This window comes from Podarcis bocagei (genome assembly GCF_964188305.1).
Source record: "Podarcis bocagei genome assembly, chromosome: 1".
In the NCBI taxonomy this organism is placed as follows: Eukaryota; Metazoa; Chordata; class Lepidosauria; order Squamata; family Lacertidae; genus Podarcis; species Podarcis bocagei.
In genome coordinates, this window is record NC_138125.1 from 45,662,611 (window position 1) to 45,678,106 (window position 15,496).

The window sequence follows — 15,496 nt, forward strand, 5'->3', positions numbered from 1 at the left end:
AAAGCGAGATGAGCGCCGCAACCCCATAGTTGCCTTTGACTGGACTTAACCGTCCAGGGGTCCTTTACGTTTCCCCCCCAGATGTGGCCATCTTCTAATGCAGGGTTGGAGAACTGTGGCCCTTCAGATGTTGTTGGACTTCAACACCCATGAGCCCCAGCCATCTTGGACAGTGGTCAGGGATGATGGTCAGAGGGCCACAGATTCTTCATTCCTTTGTTAATGGAAAGAGTCCATCAGCAGAATAGTGAGGGGGTGAGCTATGTTCAATGATTTCCCCCCTAAGTCTGCTCCAGAGGGTCCCCCAACCCACTGGAGTAGATTTTTGGAGGGTGTGGGGTAATACTGGGGAAATTGCTGAGCATTTCAATGGCTAACTTCTTCCATTAGCTGAAGATCGCTATTCTACCCCATGTTTTACTTTGCATTTGTTGATGACAGGAGACTACGAACTTGTGTGATAGTTCTGCATCTGTACGAAGGGGTTTTCATTAAACAACTATGGGCTCTCTAATCTATATCACTGTCATACCTTATGTTCTTCTGGTAACATTATGGGAGGTTGCCTGCTCTTCATGGGGTTACACTACCTCTGAAGGAGCTGGTACATAACTTGGGGTACTTCTGCATCCTTCCATTAGCTTTGGCTGGTGGTTCAGCTGCACCCCTATCGGGACAGGGATAGCCTAACTTCTGTGCTCTATGTTCTGGTAACCTCTGTGTCAGATTACTGCAATGTGTTGTTTGTAGGGCTGCCTCTGAAGACTGTTCAGAAACTTCAGCTGGCGCAGAATTCAGCAGCCAGGTTGCTCACCGGAGCAAAATGGTTTGAGCATATTACACAGATCCTGGCCCGACTGCATTGCCTGCCAGTTATTTTCTGGGTCCAAATAAAAGTGCTGGTTTTGATCTATAAAGCCTTGAAGGCTCAGGACTACAATACCTCAAGAACCATCTTTCCTCATATGAACTGACCTGGTTCATCATCTTCATATGCCTTCTTCATATGCCTCCTCAACACGAGGTCTGGAAGGTGGCAACATAAGAAAGGGCCTTTTCTGTGGTGGCACCCTGCTTGTGGAATGCTCGCCTCAGAGAGGCTTTCTTGGAGCCTTCGTTACATATCTGAAGGCTCCGGGCAAAAACATTCCTCTTCTCCCAAGCCTTTGGCTAATTAAACTGTGGCATTTTAAACTGTGTGTGGGAGGGCTATTGTTTTTGCTTGTTATTATGCTACAGTGGTGCCTCGCAAGACAAAATTAATCTGTTCCGCGAGTCTCTTCGTCTTGCGGTTTTTTCGTCTTGCGAAGCACGGCTATTAGCGGCTTAGCGGCTCTTAGCGGCTTTAAGAAAAAGGAAACAAACTCGCAAGAACTCGCAAGATGTTTCGTCTTGCGAAGCAAGCCCATAGGGAAATTCGTCTTGCGGAACGACTCAAAAAACAGAAAACTCTTTCATCTTGCGCGTTTTTCGTCTTGCAAGGCATTCGTCTTGCGAGGTACCACTGTATATAGTTTTGTGTTTTTATATTGTAAACTGCTCTGTGATCTTTGGATGAAGGGTGTGGTATAATAATAATAATAATAATAATAATAATAATAATAATAATAATAATAATAATAATAATAATATAGAAGGGGGCACAGAGCAGAGCCTCACCAGAATGGCCTGAGGGTAAGGCCTGAGGAGGGTTGTGCGGGCTTCATTTTACTTTCTTTTCTCGTCCACGCTGTCCCTTAGGTATGTGCTTTATTTAGTTTAGCCTAAAAATATGTACCATTATCCAGCATGTTTCTCAGAAAGCCTTTGCTCAAGCATAGAATTCTATTCTGAGCAAAGGAAGATCACGTGAGTGGTGTTAGCCAGATGTCTGGGTGTCAGTACAAAGGAACATACAGTACAGTCAAACCTTGGTCCCCAAATGCCTTCGTTTTGGAACGTTTTGGCTCCTGAACGCCAAAACCCCAGAAGCAAATGCTCCGGTTTTCAAACGTTTTTTTGGAAGCCGAACATCTGACACAGCTTCCGCTCGCCTGCAGGAAGCTCCTGCAGCCAGTCGGAAGCCACGCCTCGGTTATTGAACATTTCGGAAGCTGAATGGGCTTCCGGAATGGATTACGTTTGACAACCGAGGTTTGTCTGTATGTGGTAGCAATAGTCAGATTGTATAGCTATGAACAAACTTGTCTAGCTGGGATGGGATGGGGAAACAGGTAACACTCGAGATGTTGCTGAACTACAACTCCCATTCCTGCCCATTGGCTATGCCTTCTGGGGCTGGAGTTGGAGTCCAACAGTATCTAGTATTTTGTTGTCAGAAAAGGGGAGGTAGTTGAGGAGGAAAGCATTTTGCATGTGCTCAAACGTGCTCTGTTCTATTTGCTCTGGTATTGCAAAGTTCTAATCCCTGCTGAGTCATTGCTGACATTAAATCCTGCTGGTGCCTCAGTAATATCCTTCCCTGCTATGCCTCAGCAGTTTGCTGTGGAGAAACCTTTTCAAGCCAAAAATGCTGGAGCTGTGGAGCAGTGTTCTTTTTATAGCAAACTCTTTGCCATTCCAGCAGCTGCACACACAGCCTTTGCCTTTTTTGAGGGGCAGCCTGTGTGTCAGGCACTGCCGGTTTCAGTCAATATTATAAAGCTTGCTTGTCACATGCTCTTGCTGGGAAAGGTTGAGTCTGCCACATACCAAGCCCTGCAGCTTGTTGGAAAACACGTTTGGTGACCTCTTTGATTAAGCTGTGTGCTGTCTGTCTGGTCAGCATTTAAAAGGATTGTTTCCTGCACTGGCCCTAGTTGCTGGATATGAGTAGAGAGACCTGAGGAGCACTGCTTGATGAATGTCGGAAGGATGTAAGCTTCACTGTAAGGAGCTTAAAAGCTGGGGAAGTTGTGTAAGAAACTTTTTTAAAAATGGGTATTCATTTATTTTAATTGGATTGAGGTTACATTGATTTTGTTGCTGCTTGATGTTTGTAAGGATGTTGGTTCGTGTGTAGCTAGGGAAAAGTTCTGCAGAAATCTTTTAATTGCTCTGTGATATTTTTAGCTCACCTTTCTAGTTCCATTGTTTAAACTTGGTATACGAAAGGAGGTGATGGATGTAAGATGCATTTGGAAGCCAGCTAGTGCCTTTGGTAGTGTTACTGAGAACACCACAAAATGAATGAGCATAAACCCTGTGGAATGTTCTGAGAATTATGTTCTGCTGATGTGGCAAGTGGGAGAATGGAAATGCTTCAGTTTGAAATGTCATGTTCTCTGTCCTCTTAGCAGATATAATATGGACCTGGTCTTACAAAGCACAGGTTTAGGAATGTGCCATTGGCCACATGTGCTCCCTCCTCTGCTTCCGAGGTATTTCAAATCATGGTTTGCCATGACTCAGAAAATTATGGACAGTACTTTCCCTCCAAATCACAATTTGAAAGCCTGGTTTGGACTGAAGTTGGTTGCAAACCATACTTTGGAAGTGCCACTAATTGTGGTTACAAATTTGGATGTTGCAGCAAACTATAGTTAGAGCATCCTAAGAAAATGAGAGAATGAAATACAACGGGGTGGGGGGAGTGTGAGAAGAGAAGATGGGAGCCCACTGCACATTTTCTCAGCCAGGGTGGTTGTTTTGGTTTTTTGGAAGACTGCGCTCCTGATATATATACCAGTGTGTTGGAATGTGCATCTGATAGTCACTGAGACTCACATGGATCCCTGCATCTACTTACATAATAATGAATTAATTTGTGGTACATCTTTAAAAAAATCTTTTGTTTATGCTTTATTCAAGTTTCAGATTCTAAGGACAGGGATTTTTTTTGCTGGATTCCTTTTTTCCTGATGATGATTTCCTGTTACTGTATTCTGTTATAACTGTTTTTAATTTTAATTTTAAATTGTTTCAACCTGCCCTGGGACCTGCGGGCAAATAATGCTGTTTTGTTGTTGTTTTACTTGTAGAGAGGAGTGGGAGAAGATTTTCAGGCCAATGTTTATACCAGGGGTAGGGAATGTATAGCCCTCCAGATGTTGTTGGACTCCCCAACTCCCAGCACTGCCTATGGTCAGGGATGATGGGAAATGTAGTTCAACAACATGTGGAGGACCACAGGTTGATTTATACAGTTTAAAAACACATTTTGCTTTCTTCTTGTTCTTCCCCTCCCTTGTCCAGTTATCCTTCTGAAAGCTTCCCTCACCCTCTCAACAAGAAATATTCAATATTATCTAAAGATAAGCTGTGAAGCTTAAAGGCTTTTATGAACTAAGATCATGGTTATAGTTTTCTCTTCTTTTTTCCTGGTGATTTTGGATGAAGTGTACATGTCAAGAGAGAATTAAAGTTGGCTTTGATGAGCACTTCTGTGCTGAAGGTAGATCGCTTGTACTCAGTGCTACTTTTCTAGAAAAAGAGGTGCCAGAACTCACCACGGACACTGCCCTCATTCTCTTAGAATGGCAATGATGCCCACCTGACAGGTGGAAGAACTGAGTTGGTGGGATTATTTGGTGGAAGTGATAAAGCAAACCGATACACATTGAGTAGCGCATGGCACTGAATCAACGCAGTGCTGACCGTAGCCTGGATGAAGAGGATAAATATCATTGTAACAAGGCATGCCATTTAATTTCTTTAAATATACATACGCACGCCATCTAAAAAAAGCTTTAAAAAATAAGCTAGCATTCTTAGTGCCTAAGAAAACAAGTTACACCCTGTGTTTATAAGTTTCCTCCCTCTTTTATGGAAAATTCTCCAGTCATATTGGTGATGTACATGCAACCAGCAACAACTGTGGAAATGTTACTGCAGTTGATGCATGTGGAAGCACACCTAACGCCGGCATGGGAGGCAGCTCCTTCAAGGCATGGCCTGCTGGTGTTTTCCTCACTCCTTTTCAAGCACAGGCCTGTACCCAAAGCACTTTATAAAAGCCTTGCCTGTATTGCTTACTACTGCTGGTATTTTCCTGCTCTCAGGGGTTGCTGCCATCTGAAAGAGATCACCACAGCCCCAGATAGGTGGATGCATACGCCCTTTCACCACAGACAGCCATGATCTATGCCTTGCCTCCATAGATCATTTGTCTAATCCTCTTTAAAAGCTTTGGGGGGGTGGAGAGAGAAATTCATAGAGGAGCGGGCTATTGACAGCTACTAGCCATGATGGCTATGCTCTGCCTCTGCAGCTCCTGTGCTGGAAATAACAGGAAAAGGTGTTATTGTGCTCAGATCTTGCTTGATGCCTGTGGGCTTCTGGTTGTCCACTGGGAGAACAGGCTGCTGAACTATATGGACCATTGGCCTGATCCAGCAAACTATTCTGGATGTTTTTAGATCTGGGGCAGTTGAAGTCTTGAGTGGGTGGTTCATAGTAGATTGTCAGGGATTTCTGACTATTGACACTCGACCAGCCCATTACTGTCTCTTGGCACTGGTGTAACACCTGCTCTGCTTTTGCTTATTCAGATGGAATGGATTGATGGAGTGTGATGTCATCAGAGCATGGATGACACCTTGTCCCCAATCCCTAACATATTTTGGAAGTGCAGCACTGAGGGAGACCAAAGGCAATTGGAACAGGCCATCTGCTCAAAGGCAGGCTCAGCAAGCCACCCCCACCCCCTGCAGTCATTCTAGATGACTCAGGACAGTGTTTTAAGAGCAGACTAATTTGAAAAATAAGGATTCTCTATTTGCAGAAAGGAAGTTGGTGCCCCTTAGCCCTATTTCTGTACTGCTGGCAATTTGCACATTGCAGGGAAAGTTATTCGCTCTCCAGGCTGCCCTGTATTTGGTAGATTAAGTTATTTTTGTCTCCAGAATAATGCCTAGCTCGAAACACCTACCCGCAGCACTCATAGCAGTTGCTAATGGCAATCATGGCTTTCCTTGTGCAGAGTCATGGAATAGGTGTGATGTCAATGGGTTTAAATGTGACATTTCTTGGAAATGGGCAGTTTTGGCTGCTTTGGTTCAGTTCTTGCTTTGCCTGAAAGGGGAAAATGTGAGTCTCTCTGGGGAAGGTTTATGCTCAGAGCTCATACCAGGAATGCCTGCCTTATCCATTTTGATTAAGGATCCATCCCAGGTATTCTAAGCACTCTTTTATTGTGTAGCAGTGCAACATAACACTGAGTTATGGTGCGCTGGTCTTACATTGCCAACTGTCTTTTCTCATAACTGCATTCTTTGACCTTCCTTCCTTTCCCTGCAGGGATCAAATTTGCCTCTGTGCAGCACAACAAAAATCATATTGTGCTTTATAAAATTAAATCGCGAAAGGATGAGAAGAAACATCTAAAGGCACAAATAAATAACTTTCAAGTGCCTTAGATTATTAGTAGGAGAGATTTATATGTGCACGCAACTCTCCCACTAAAACCGATGGGACTTGACAATTGCTTAACGGTGCCTCAGAGTGCTATGTTAAGGATTTGTGGTGATGTGTGTTTCTAGCCTGTTTAATATGCTTTCACCATATCTGTGGACCAGTAGCACTTTTAAGGTAAGTTTTCTGGAAGTCAGAAAGACTTACATCTAATTTCCATCTTCATCCCTCCCATTTAAAGTTGCTGTGGCTTAATGGTGGCGTTCTGGAGCTGTGCGCAAGAGTGTTTTGAATAAATAATGTTGATGCTCACCGTATACCTTATGCCAATGCTTCTCTTCATTCTGCCTTTCTAGGCACGAGTCGGTCTCTGTCCTCTCATCTGTGCCAGTGCTGTCATCGGACAGTGACAAAGATGGTGAAGATGAAGGGAATGAGGAAGATGAGCTACATGGGCTGCAGTCCTTCCAAGTGCAGACTAATGGCAACTCTGAAAGGGATTCAGGTATATGGGAAGAGGAGCATATGGTATTCTGGAAGGAAGTTTAACCCAAAGATAGGGAATAAAGAAAGAACCAGGAGAGAAGCTGACAGCTGGGTTGCACAGTTCCTTGCTGTTTTCCTCACACAGCCCTCATGGTCCTTGCAAGGAGAAAGTACTGTGTACCAGCAGTGCACAAGCACACTTGGCAGCCATTCCTCACAATTGTGCCAGCATGTGTTTCCAATTCTTACAGAGTGTTTCTCCAAACAGTTGTGGCCCTGGAGTAATTCATGTAGAGAGAGTATGGCAGAAAATGACTCAGAATGAACCCGGCACGAAATCTAGGACAATGGCTATATGAGATTGACCAACTGAATGTATATCTGTGCCAACAGCTGACAAAGCTGAGACGGGAAGTTGGTGCTGTTATTTCCACTAGGGAATCATAAGAATTCTAAGCAGATTACTACTTAATTAACCTACTAAAACGAGTGATATGTGCATGCGTATATTCATAGGGCTTAAAAAGAAATGGGTTCTGTTGTGATTTATCTTTGTTTAATCAAAGATGTTGCACACAGATTGTGTGTGAAAGAGCTTTGTGATGGTGGGAGGAAAATCAGCTTTGTTGACTTGTGTATTTTTCTCCTCCTAGATCCAGATCTTTCTCTTTCAAGAAGCTTTTCCCACTGGGAAATGAGGAGGGTGAGTTTTCAATACATTAAAAAAACCCCAACACCTCTGAAATGTAAGAACAATAGCTGAAGAGCAGATGGATATTCACAGAGTCAGCCTGCCCTAAGATGCATGATACATTGATGTAGTCTTCACACCACGCCTTTTCTATAGCCTGCCAATTTCTAAATGCCCAGGCATACACAGATTCAGTTACCGGTATATCTAGCAGCTTCAGCTTCTCCAGTGCACTGACTGTGTGGAGGTTGTTACCTGCTAGGTACAAGATGTACCTCTTTGTTGTGTTAGGCTCTCCACTGCAGATCTCCTTAAACAGGCTGAGGACTGCTGAGAAGATGTCATTTATTCTTAGAAAGCTGGTTGGCATTGAGAGGCATATATTCTGAGAGTTCCATGGATGCTTCAAATAGGAATGTGTTCCCAAAACGGAATGGATCATGTCTGAATTGGTAATACCACCTTGCCACCTATTTCAAGACAAGCTTGTTCATCAGCTTGTCAGCTATGCAGGTAGCAGAGCTTACATCCTGCGTGCTAGCAGGGAGAACCAAAGTGAACACAACTGACTTGTTTTCTGCAAACCAGTAATTATTATTTGTCCTGACATGTGAATGCAACCAGTGCCTCTTGAGGCTTAATGCCATCAGAAATGGTATAAGATGCCCATCCCTCTCCCCCCTCCCCCTGGCCTGGTTTATAACGAGCTAAACTCCCAATCCTCTGACACAGACTAAATATTTTACTCAAAAGTGTAGTAGGAGCACCCTATCTCCTCAGCTGATCAGAGGTCATTGTGCTCGGCCAAACCCTTTTTGAAGACAGGGACACATTTGGAAATCTACAGCTATCACAAGCACCGCAAAATGCCCATTTGACAGAAGAAAAATTGGTGATGTGCATAACTCCGCCCCTAAATCAGGCAAAACAGATAAAACATAATTTCAAAAAATCAACCAGGAGTCTTGTGTGGATGGAGGGTGCTGAGCACTGTGGTGCCCGTGCTTTTCTAGGAAAAACATGGAGAAGTTTCCTAGGATCAAGCAGCAGTTATCTGTTCTGTTGAAATCCAAGGTCTTTCAGATATCCCAAGGTTTTGCACTGGTGGGTGAAACTAGATACTACTGAAAATATGTGTAATGTTTAAATAACGGCACCACAACATAGTGAGGACATGTCCTTTCTTGTTGCCTTATCTCTCTGATTTTGTTCTGACTGTCCTTTTTAAGAGATCTTATTCTGGCCTTTCCTTTTCATCTCCTTTTTTTTTTTTTTTTGCTATGATAACTCTGTGTGGCATTCTGCTCCTCTGAGCAGATTCATTAACAATTCAGTCCTGCTCCTTTGGCGTTGCTTTTTACAAGTTACTTCATTTTCCTTTAGGCAAAAGAGATGGCAATGATTCAGTGTTCGGAGGCCACCATGAGCAAGGCGCCTCGGCAGCGTGGTCGTTGGTCGCAACCCACAGGCAGCCTAGAGATGACGGTTAAATCCATGCTTGACTTGCGGCAGCTGGAGTCTTTCTCCGTCTCCCGCTCTGCCAGCCGAGATTCTCTTTCCCAGGTCAGCAATGGGGATGACCAAGAAGAGCGTCCAGATCTCCCTCTGTGTGTCAACAATGTAAGAGCTTCCCTTCTTAATGCAAGAGATGAGAAACTACCACATGGGAGGGATGGCGTTCTGCAACGAAGCCTCTGACCTTTTTGAATTCTGACCAGGGGATACTATAATATGATAATATTACGTGGGTAGTAAAGCAGTGCATTGTGGGCTAGCGCATTGGATCCTGCTCTGGGCTTTAGATGGAGCAGCCATCATGACCAGTCAGCTGCCAGACCAATGTTTGCTGGGAATTGTAGGAATATAAAAACCATGAATAAAAGATATTCTGCTTCTTTGCTCCTTAGAACAGAATCAGTAGCCCGACTGGCAGGCAGGTGGATAAGGCTAATGAGTTGGCTCATGCCTCTCTGAAGTGGCATTGTTAACTGCAGTTTTTCTGCATGTTGCTTTACCAAAGCTAAACTAGCTTTGTTTCTGCATTGATATTCTAGGCTGGAGGCTCTGCAGCTTCTCAGGAAAACCAGCCTTGTGTTCGACCCCAAGTTATTCGCCTTGTGTCCTGTGAAGGGGGGATTTTCCCCCAGGAATTGGAACCTTCGGAGAGCGAGGAATGTGTCATTTACCCAGAACAAGATGAGATTCACCCTACAGATGTTAGCAGGTAAAAAAATAAATTCCTTTTTTGCGCCTTGCTTTTAGCTAATTAAGGTTGTATGCCCGCCGCCCCCCTTCCCCAAAGGAAAAATAATAATAATGATTTGATGATCTGGGTGAGGCACCATGCTGTCCACCACATTCCAAAGTTACTGGTGGGTTTTATAAATGTTGGCCTGACTGTAGCATGCAGGCCGCAATGAGATGAGGCCCGTTAACATAATCTTTGCTTGTGAGCAAGTCGTACATATGAACTACTGCTGCCAGATTTCTCCTTGGATGACTGTCTTGTGAGTTTCTTGTCCTCTCCTGCTCTCCGTCCTCTTCTTTCACGCTTGCCTGGTTTTGAATTTAGTAAGAGAATGCCCGAGCTTGTTCTTGAAACAACTAAAACAGTGGTTGTTTGGAGATGCCACTAACATGACTTGGAGGAGTCATGCGGTATAATAAAAATATTGGAAGAAACCGGAGAGACTTCGGTCTGCTTCCAGCGATCTCTCCCTTAATTATAACATTTAACTCTCCCTTCCCTCTGTAGCTGTTTCATTTCCTCGGCTTCCAATGTACAGTGTTACGATTGTGGGCTGTGGATGTGCCTCCACAAGCTGTTACACTCTGAAGGGTGCTTTTTTATATATATAAAAAGGCTGACTATTAGTGCTCTTCCCACCTCACCTCACCCCCCCCCCGCCACTTCTGCTTTATGTTTCTAATGTTACAGTTCTAAGATTTAAACAGAGCAGATTGTGGACTCCTGGAGCTGTCAGGCAGTGGGGGGAGGTCATTCTGGGCAGCGTTTGGAAGCCTGATGGACACGGCACGCACAGAACTTGCAAGCTGTGGTACAGTTAGTGTAAATAATATTCTCAGCATTAGTGACCTTCATGCTTGAGTTCAATCGCAATGACTAGGAGGATTTAAACATAAAAGAACTCCCAAGTATTCCATAAACAGAAAGCCTTTTCTTTCAGCCACGGAGCTAAGAGAAGCTGCGTTAAGCTAAACATACACTGCTGGAGTTAGGACCGAAAGCTGTTGTCATGGTGATGTGTGGAGTCTCTTAAAATGCCATATGCAAACTGGTTTTTCCTCTCATTGGCTCGGTTATCCGTAAGGATTTTCACATATGGTATAGACACAGATGGTAGCTTAGGCCTCAATTTTTCTGTGGATGTGGCTCTTGAGTGTCTTTTAATTGATGAGGAAAATACGAGAGAGAGAGAGAGAAGGAGAGAGAGAGAGAGAGAGAGAGAGAGTATAATGGAAATGGAAGGGGAAAGTCCAAATGTCACTGTACAAGCTCTATGAAGTGCAAAATAATTGTGCATAAATGGTGAAAAGGTTAGGCTTTACAAAACTTATTTTTTGCAATGGTGGGAAGTTAGTAGCACAGGTAAGGTCTTTAAGAGTGTAATAGTTTAAAAGTTGTCAATGCTGGTTCTCACACTTGATTCTTCCCCTCTCTCTCAGCGAGTTCCAGGTAAAAGCACTTCCGCATGGGAAACTAGGTAGAGGCTACCACAGCAACGGGTGCCCAGATAAACACAGCCCTGACAGTGCCTGCTCCGTGGATTACAGCAGCAGCCGCCTCTCAAGCCCTAATGAAGGTGAGATATTTTTAACTATTTGGACTTGTGTGCCCCACCCCCCCATTCTGAAAACTTCAGCAAGATGCTACCTACAGATAGCAGGGACAAGAAGGGGTCAAAATGAAATATATAAAACAAAAACAAGTACCACACCAGGCCAGCTTAAGCTTGGCCACCAGAAAGCATTCCAGATGAAAAGGTTTTGCATGCTTCTGATACGTGTTTGAAATACTGGCAGACATTTGACTTTCTCTGATATTCTCATTGCACCTTTGTGGGTGATTGAATATCTTTCTTCTGTGGTACCTCCAGGTTAGCCCTACTGGGAGAACTGATATACAGAGGCTCTCCTGGACCAGAGCTACATCTTGCAGCTGGTGCATGGCCTTTGCTGCAAACAACCATCTCCTAAGTTTCTTTCCCCACCGCAAAAATATGTATATGCGAAATCCCAAACCAGGCTTTGCCCCTTTCTCTCAGGAACCCCACCCACCCCCCAAAAAATTTAGAGCTAAACAACACCATTCACACAAAAAGCTCTCAACCACATTCCCAAATGGGCAAAGGGAGATTTCCTTCCGCAATGCCAAACAGCAAGTGCAGTGGGCAGAGCCACAGAAAAAGACACCAAATGGAAGCAGCTGCTGGAATGGAAGAATTGGGAGCATGCTTAGAGTGCACTCCTGACTCTTCCTTTCAAATTTGGCATTGCAGCTTTACCTGTCCAACATCTGGTGTCATTTGATGGACACAGGTGGGTGTGGTTCGGGCTAAACTGAATAGGGAGACCTGGTGGGCCAGTTTAGGTTTGAGGTTCTCGTATGGATTAACGACTGGGGAGGGTTGTGGGAGAGGAGACTGACTTGTTCAAGCATCTAACAACTTATTTTAAGTACCGAAGCGAAGGGTGGCATGCAGAATTCAGGGTTAAATAAACAGTGGGGTGTTAAAAATAAGTAAATCCCCCTCTCTGTATTAAACAAGAATTTCTCAGGAATCAGGACAGGCCACCTTTTCCCTGTTCTACTTACCTGAACTCCCACCATTCCTACATAGGAATAAAATGCTCCAAGTTCAGGGCCAACCACAAACCTGAACCCTCTCCCTGCAATCTACATTGTTGTGCGAGTTATGTTTGTGTCATGTTCTCCACTTTAGATTCTGAGAGTACAGAACCTCTTAGTGTGGATGGTACGTCTGATCTGGATGATCAGGTGGGAGAAGAGGATGAGGAGGATGTCAGCACTGGTGTGTTGGAAGGAGATGTCCCCAGGACTCCAGATCAGGAGAAGTTCCTCAAGCAGCATTTTGAGACCCTCGCCAGTAACGGTGAAAAGGGTACATTTTCAAAACCAGTGGCAACTCTTGACCTTTTTGTGATTCTCCCAAATGTATTCCTACTAAATCTACTTTAGACTATCAGTGTCCCCACCTGTTGTGACTCTCCTGTGACAACTGTGGAAGCAAATGTCATTGGTAGAATAGAGAAAATAATACCTGTAGACCTCCTGCAAGTTTGGTGGCACAATGAATGGAGCCTTGTCAAAATGGCAGCTTCCTCTTTTTTGCTGACCTATGGGCAAAGTAATACAGTACTGACTTGACTCATCTGTTTGTGCTGGGAATTGAGTAGAAATGCAGTGGCCCCTAGTGGTAGACTTTGCAATGTTAAACGTTGTGATGAAGCGTAGAATTGTAAGAACAAGAGTATCTGGCACCTTAAAGACTAACCAGTTGATTGTGGCATAAGCTTTGATGGACTAGAGTCCACTGCAATTCATTCATTCATAAAATATGTATATGCTACTATGTCAGAAAAACATGTATCAAAGCAGTCTACAGCAACAAAACTGTACAATGAAAACCTCCTAATTTGTGTACATTTCCTGCTTTTTAAATCGTAGGTGGATCATGTAGGACCCTGGAGAGAACGGAAAACAGTATTTCTTCTCGCTTTCTGTCCCAGTCTCCTGCTCTCAGGTACAGTCACAGTTTTCCTTACTGCTGGATAGTCCGGCCTTGCTTTGGCTCAGGCATGACAGCCTCATCTCTTTAACTTTCTGCTCCTGGTGCACCTTAGCAAAAAAGGCTTGCTCTTCTGAAGAGCCAGGTCTTTTTCTATAAAAAGACTGCGTCTGTTTTGGGAGGGTGATTTGGAAAGGCCCAAGTACCCCAATGTTCAATCATGGTGGCTGTCTTTGCTTCTCTTTCTTCAGTCTTCCTGTGAACTTCACAGCTGTGTCGATGAATCCATTTTAGCTGATATAAGAACTAAATTTTGCCATGTGGTTTACTCTTCACCATTTATGCGCTATAAAATGATTTTGCATTTCATTCAGCTTGGACAGTGAAAAAATCTTATTCAGTCTTGCTTTACCAATGAGCTTTAATCTGGTTTTCTTCCATTAGTAAACTCCTTGTTTTGCTGACTAAACTCCAGACACTGCATTAGTTTTTTTACAAAATTATTATTTCAGGAAGCCTGTTAAATCTGATGGGGGTTGGAAATTGTGATCTTGTGTATTAGAAAAGGGCGTCTATGAATGTTAGGGTTTACTGAGCACACGGTTCTGGTTTTTTGCTAAAGCAGCAAACAGAAGAGCAGTCTACCCTGATTGCCTACAACTGTATGCTGAGGCCTTTAGGTTAGTGCTAACATCCTGCTTTTCAGGTAGGAGAGGAGACGGAAAAGCAGGCACAGATATCCCATGAGTACAGGTCTTTTTCTCTAGAGCGTTTAAGTGGACTAAAGTGAGGGCCTGAATCCAGTAGCATGCTGAGCTGAGAAACCTTAACCCTGATTATAACTATGGCTTATCTTCCCTTGCTGAAACCTCTCCGTTTCCCCCCTTTCACTTAACCCTCCTATATAGTAGTCTTGTCTATGATTAGTCTATGTTCACCATACATCCAAGGGGAAAATGTGCTTGTATGAGGATTTTGGCAGTAAGAGCTTGTCTTGTTGCCATGTAGAATCATAGAAATGTAGGGTTGGAAGGGACCCCTAGGGTCATCTAGTCCAACCCCCTTAAATGCAGGAACCACAGCCCCAAATTAGCTACATAGCACTGTTTTATTTTTATTTCAAATGGTGATGGTATTGCGATTTTATATATCCTGCCCTGTCTTTGTCTCTATAGGCAACTGTCACTTTCTTCATCAAATCTGGTATTGGATCGGAAGCCCGCTGAGTTGCCTGACTTTCAGAAGCAAGTTTCTGTTGAACTGCTGAAAAATGGGCTTGACCACCAGAACATGGCCCTGGAGAATGGCATCTTCCAAAACGATGTTAATTCATTTAGATCACTCTATATGCAGAGAAAGAGGAAACCTGCGTTAGAGATCAACAGGGGTCCTGGAAGACCACCTGGGCCTTTCCCCGATAGTGATGGGGCAGTGGTGATGAGGAAATCCCAGTCAGTTCATGACCTTGTTCATAATGGTAAGGAAGTGGCTGGGTATTGTGGAAATCGTTAAAAGCAAAAGGCCTCCAAAATAGAAATCTGCCCAGCATTGGAGATGAGAGCCAATTATCTACCAGCTTTGGAGCCGGGCGGGGGAGATAGTCCCTGTCAACACCACAGGTACCTCCTCTATGCCTTGCGGGTGACCTGAGCTGGAGAAACGCAGAAAGAATTGCTGTCACTGGTGACGGCAAGAGGAGGACGTTACCTGCTTCCTCTGGAAAGCACAAATTGTTTAAAGGTGTTAGAGATACTAGGAGCAGTTCACCTGGAAATTCCTTTATGGGAACTCAAGCGAAAGTCATGGAATCACCGTTTATTTTAGTGCAGCTTGTGCAGATAACACTTCTAGTGAAACTCCCCCACTTACAGCCTTAGTGTGGTTTTGCATGTATAACTGGGGCTGCTTTTACTTTGTGTGATGCTCTGCATCAATCAAAGAAGCATTCCACACCTACTTTTATTAATACTCCTATGATTCCCAAGCCTTCGTTCGTAGCCCTCTGACTGCTTTTTGCTGTAAAACAAACACATTTTTTTGCAAATACGAGGTGGCGTTTGCCCCATCACACAGAGCAAAGGTTAAAACAGTATATGCAGTGCTATCTCTGGTCACATATTGAGTCAGAAATTGAGACAACAGGGTGTCTGGAACATGGGGCAGTTGCTCAACATGATTCCCTGAACATAGTTGTTTTGTCTAGTGCTTCATCCAGGAG

General features: G+C 43.9%; 2 protein-coding genes across 6 annotated transcripts in view; one reads left to right on the plus strand and one right to left on the minus strand.

The window, feature by feature from the left end:
- SPTBN5 (spectrin beta, non-erythrocytic 5) overlaps window positions 1–15,496 on the minus strand; it is a 397,537-nt gene that overhangs the window by 137,623 nt on the left and 244,418 nt on the right. The window lies entirely within an intron of this gene.
- The window catches only part of MAPKBP1 (mitogen-activated protein kinase binding protein 1), a 125,429-nt gene that overhangs the window by 99,323 nt on the left and 10,610 nt on the right, over window positions 1–15,496 (plus strand). For 4 of the 5 annotated variants that reach the window (XM_081207656.1, XM_081207657.1, XM_081207658.1 and 1 more), the window contains 8 exons: window positions 6,687–6,835; window positions 7,470–7,519; window positions 8,891–9,127; window positions 9,562–9,731; window positions 11,195–11,331; window positions 12,472–12,651; window positions 13,218–13,293; window positions 14,454–14,755. In XM_081207656.1, the coding sequence (XP_081063782.1) occupies window positions 6,687–6,835; window positions 7,470–7,519; window positions 8,891–9,127; window positions 9,562–9,731; window positions 11,195–11,331; window positions 12,472–12,651; window positions 13,218–13,293; window positions 14,454–14,755 (1,301 nt within the window). The remainder of the gene's footprint in view (window positions 1–6,686; window positions 6,836–7,469; window positions 7,520–8,890; window positions 9,128–9,561; window positions 9,732–11,194; window positions 11,332–12,471; window positions 12,652–13,217; window positions 13,294–14,453; window positions 14,756–15,496) is intronic. The other variant, XM_081207659.1, reaches the window with a different exon arrangement.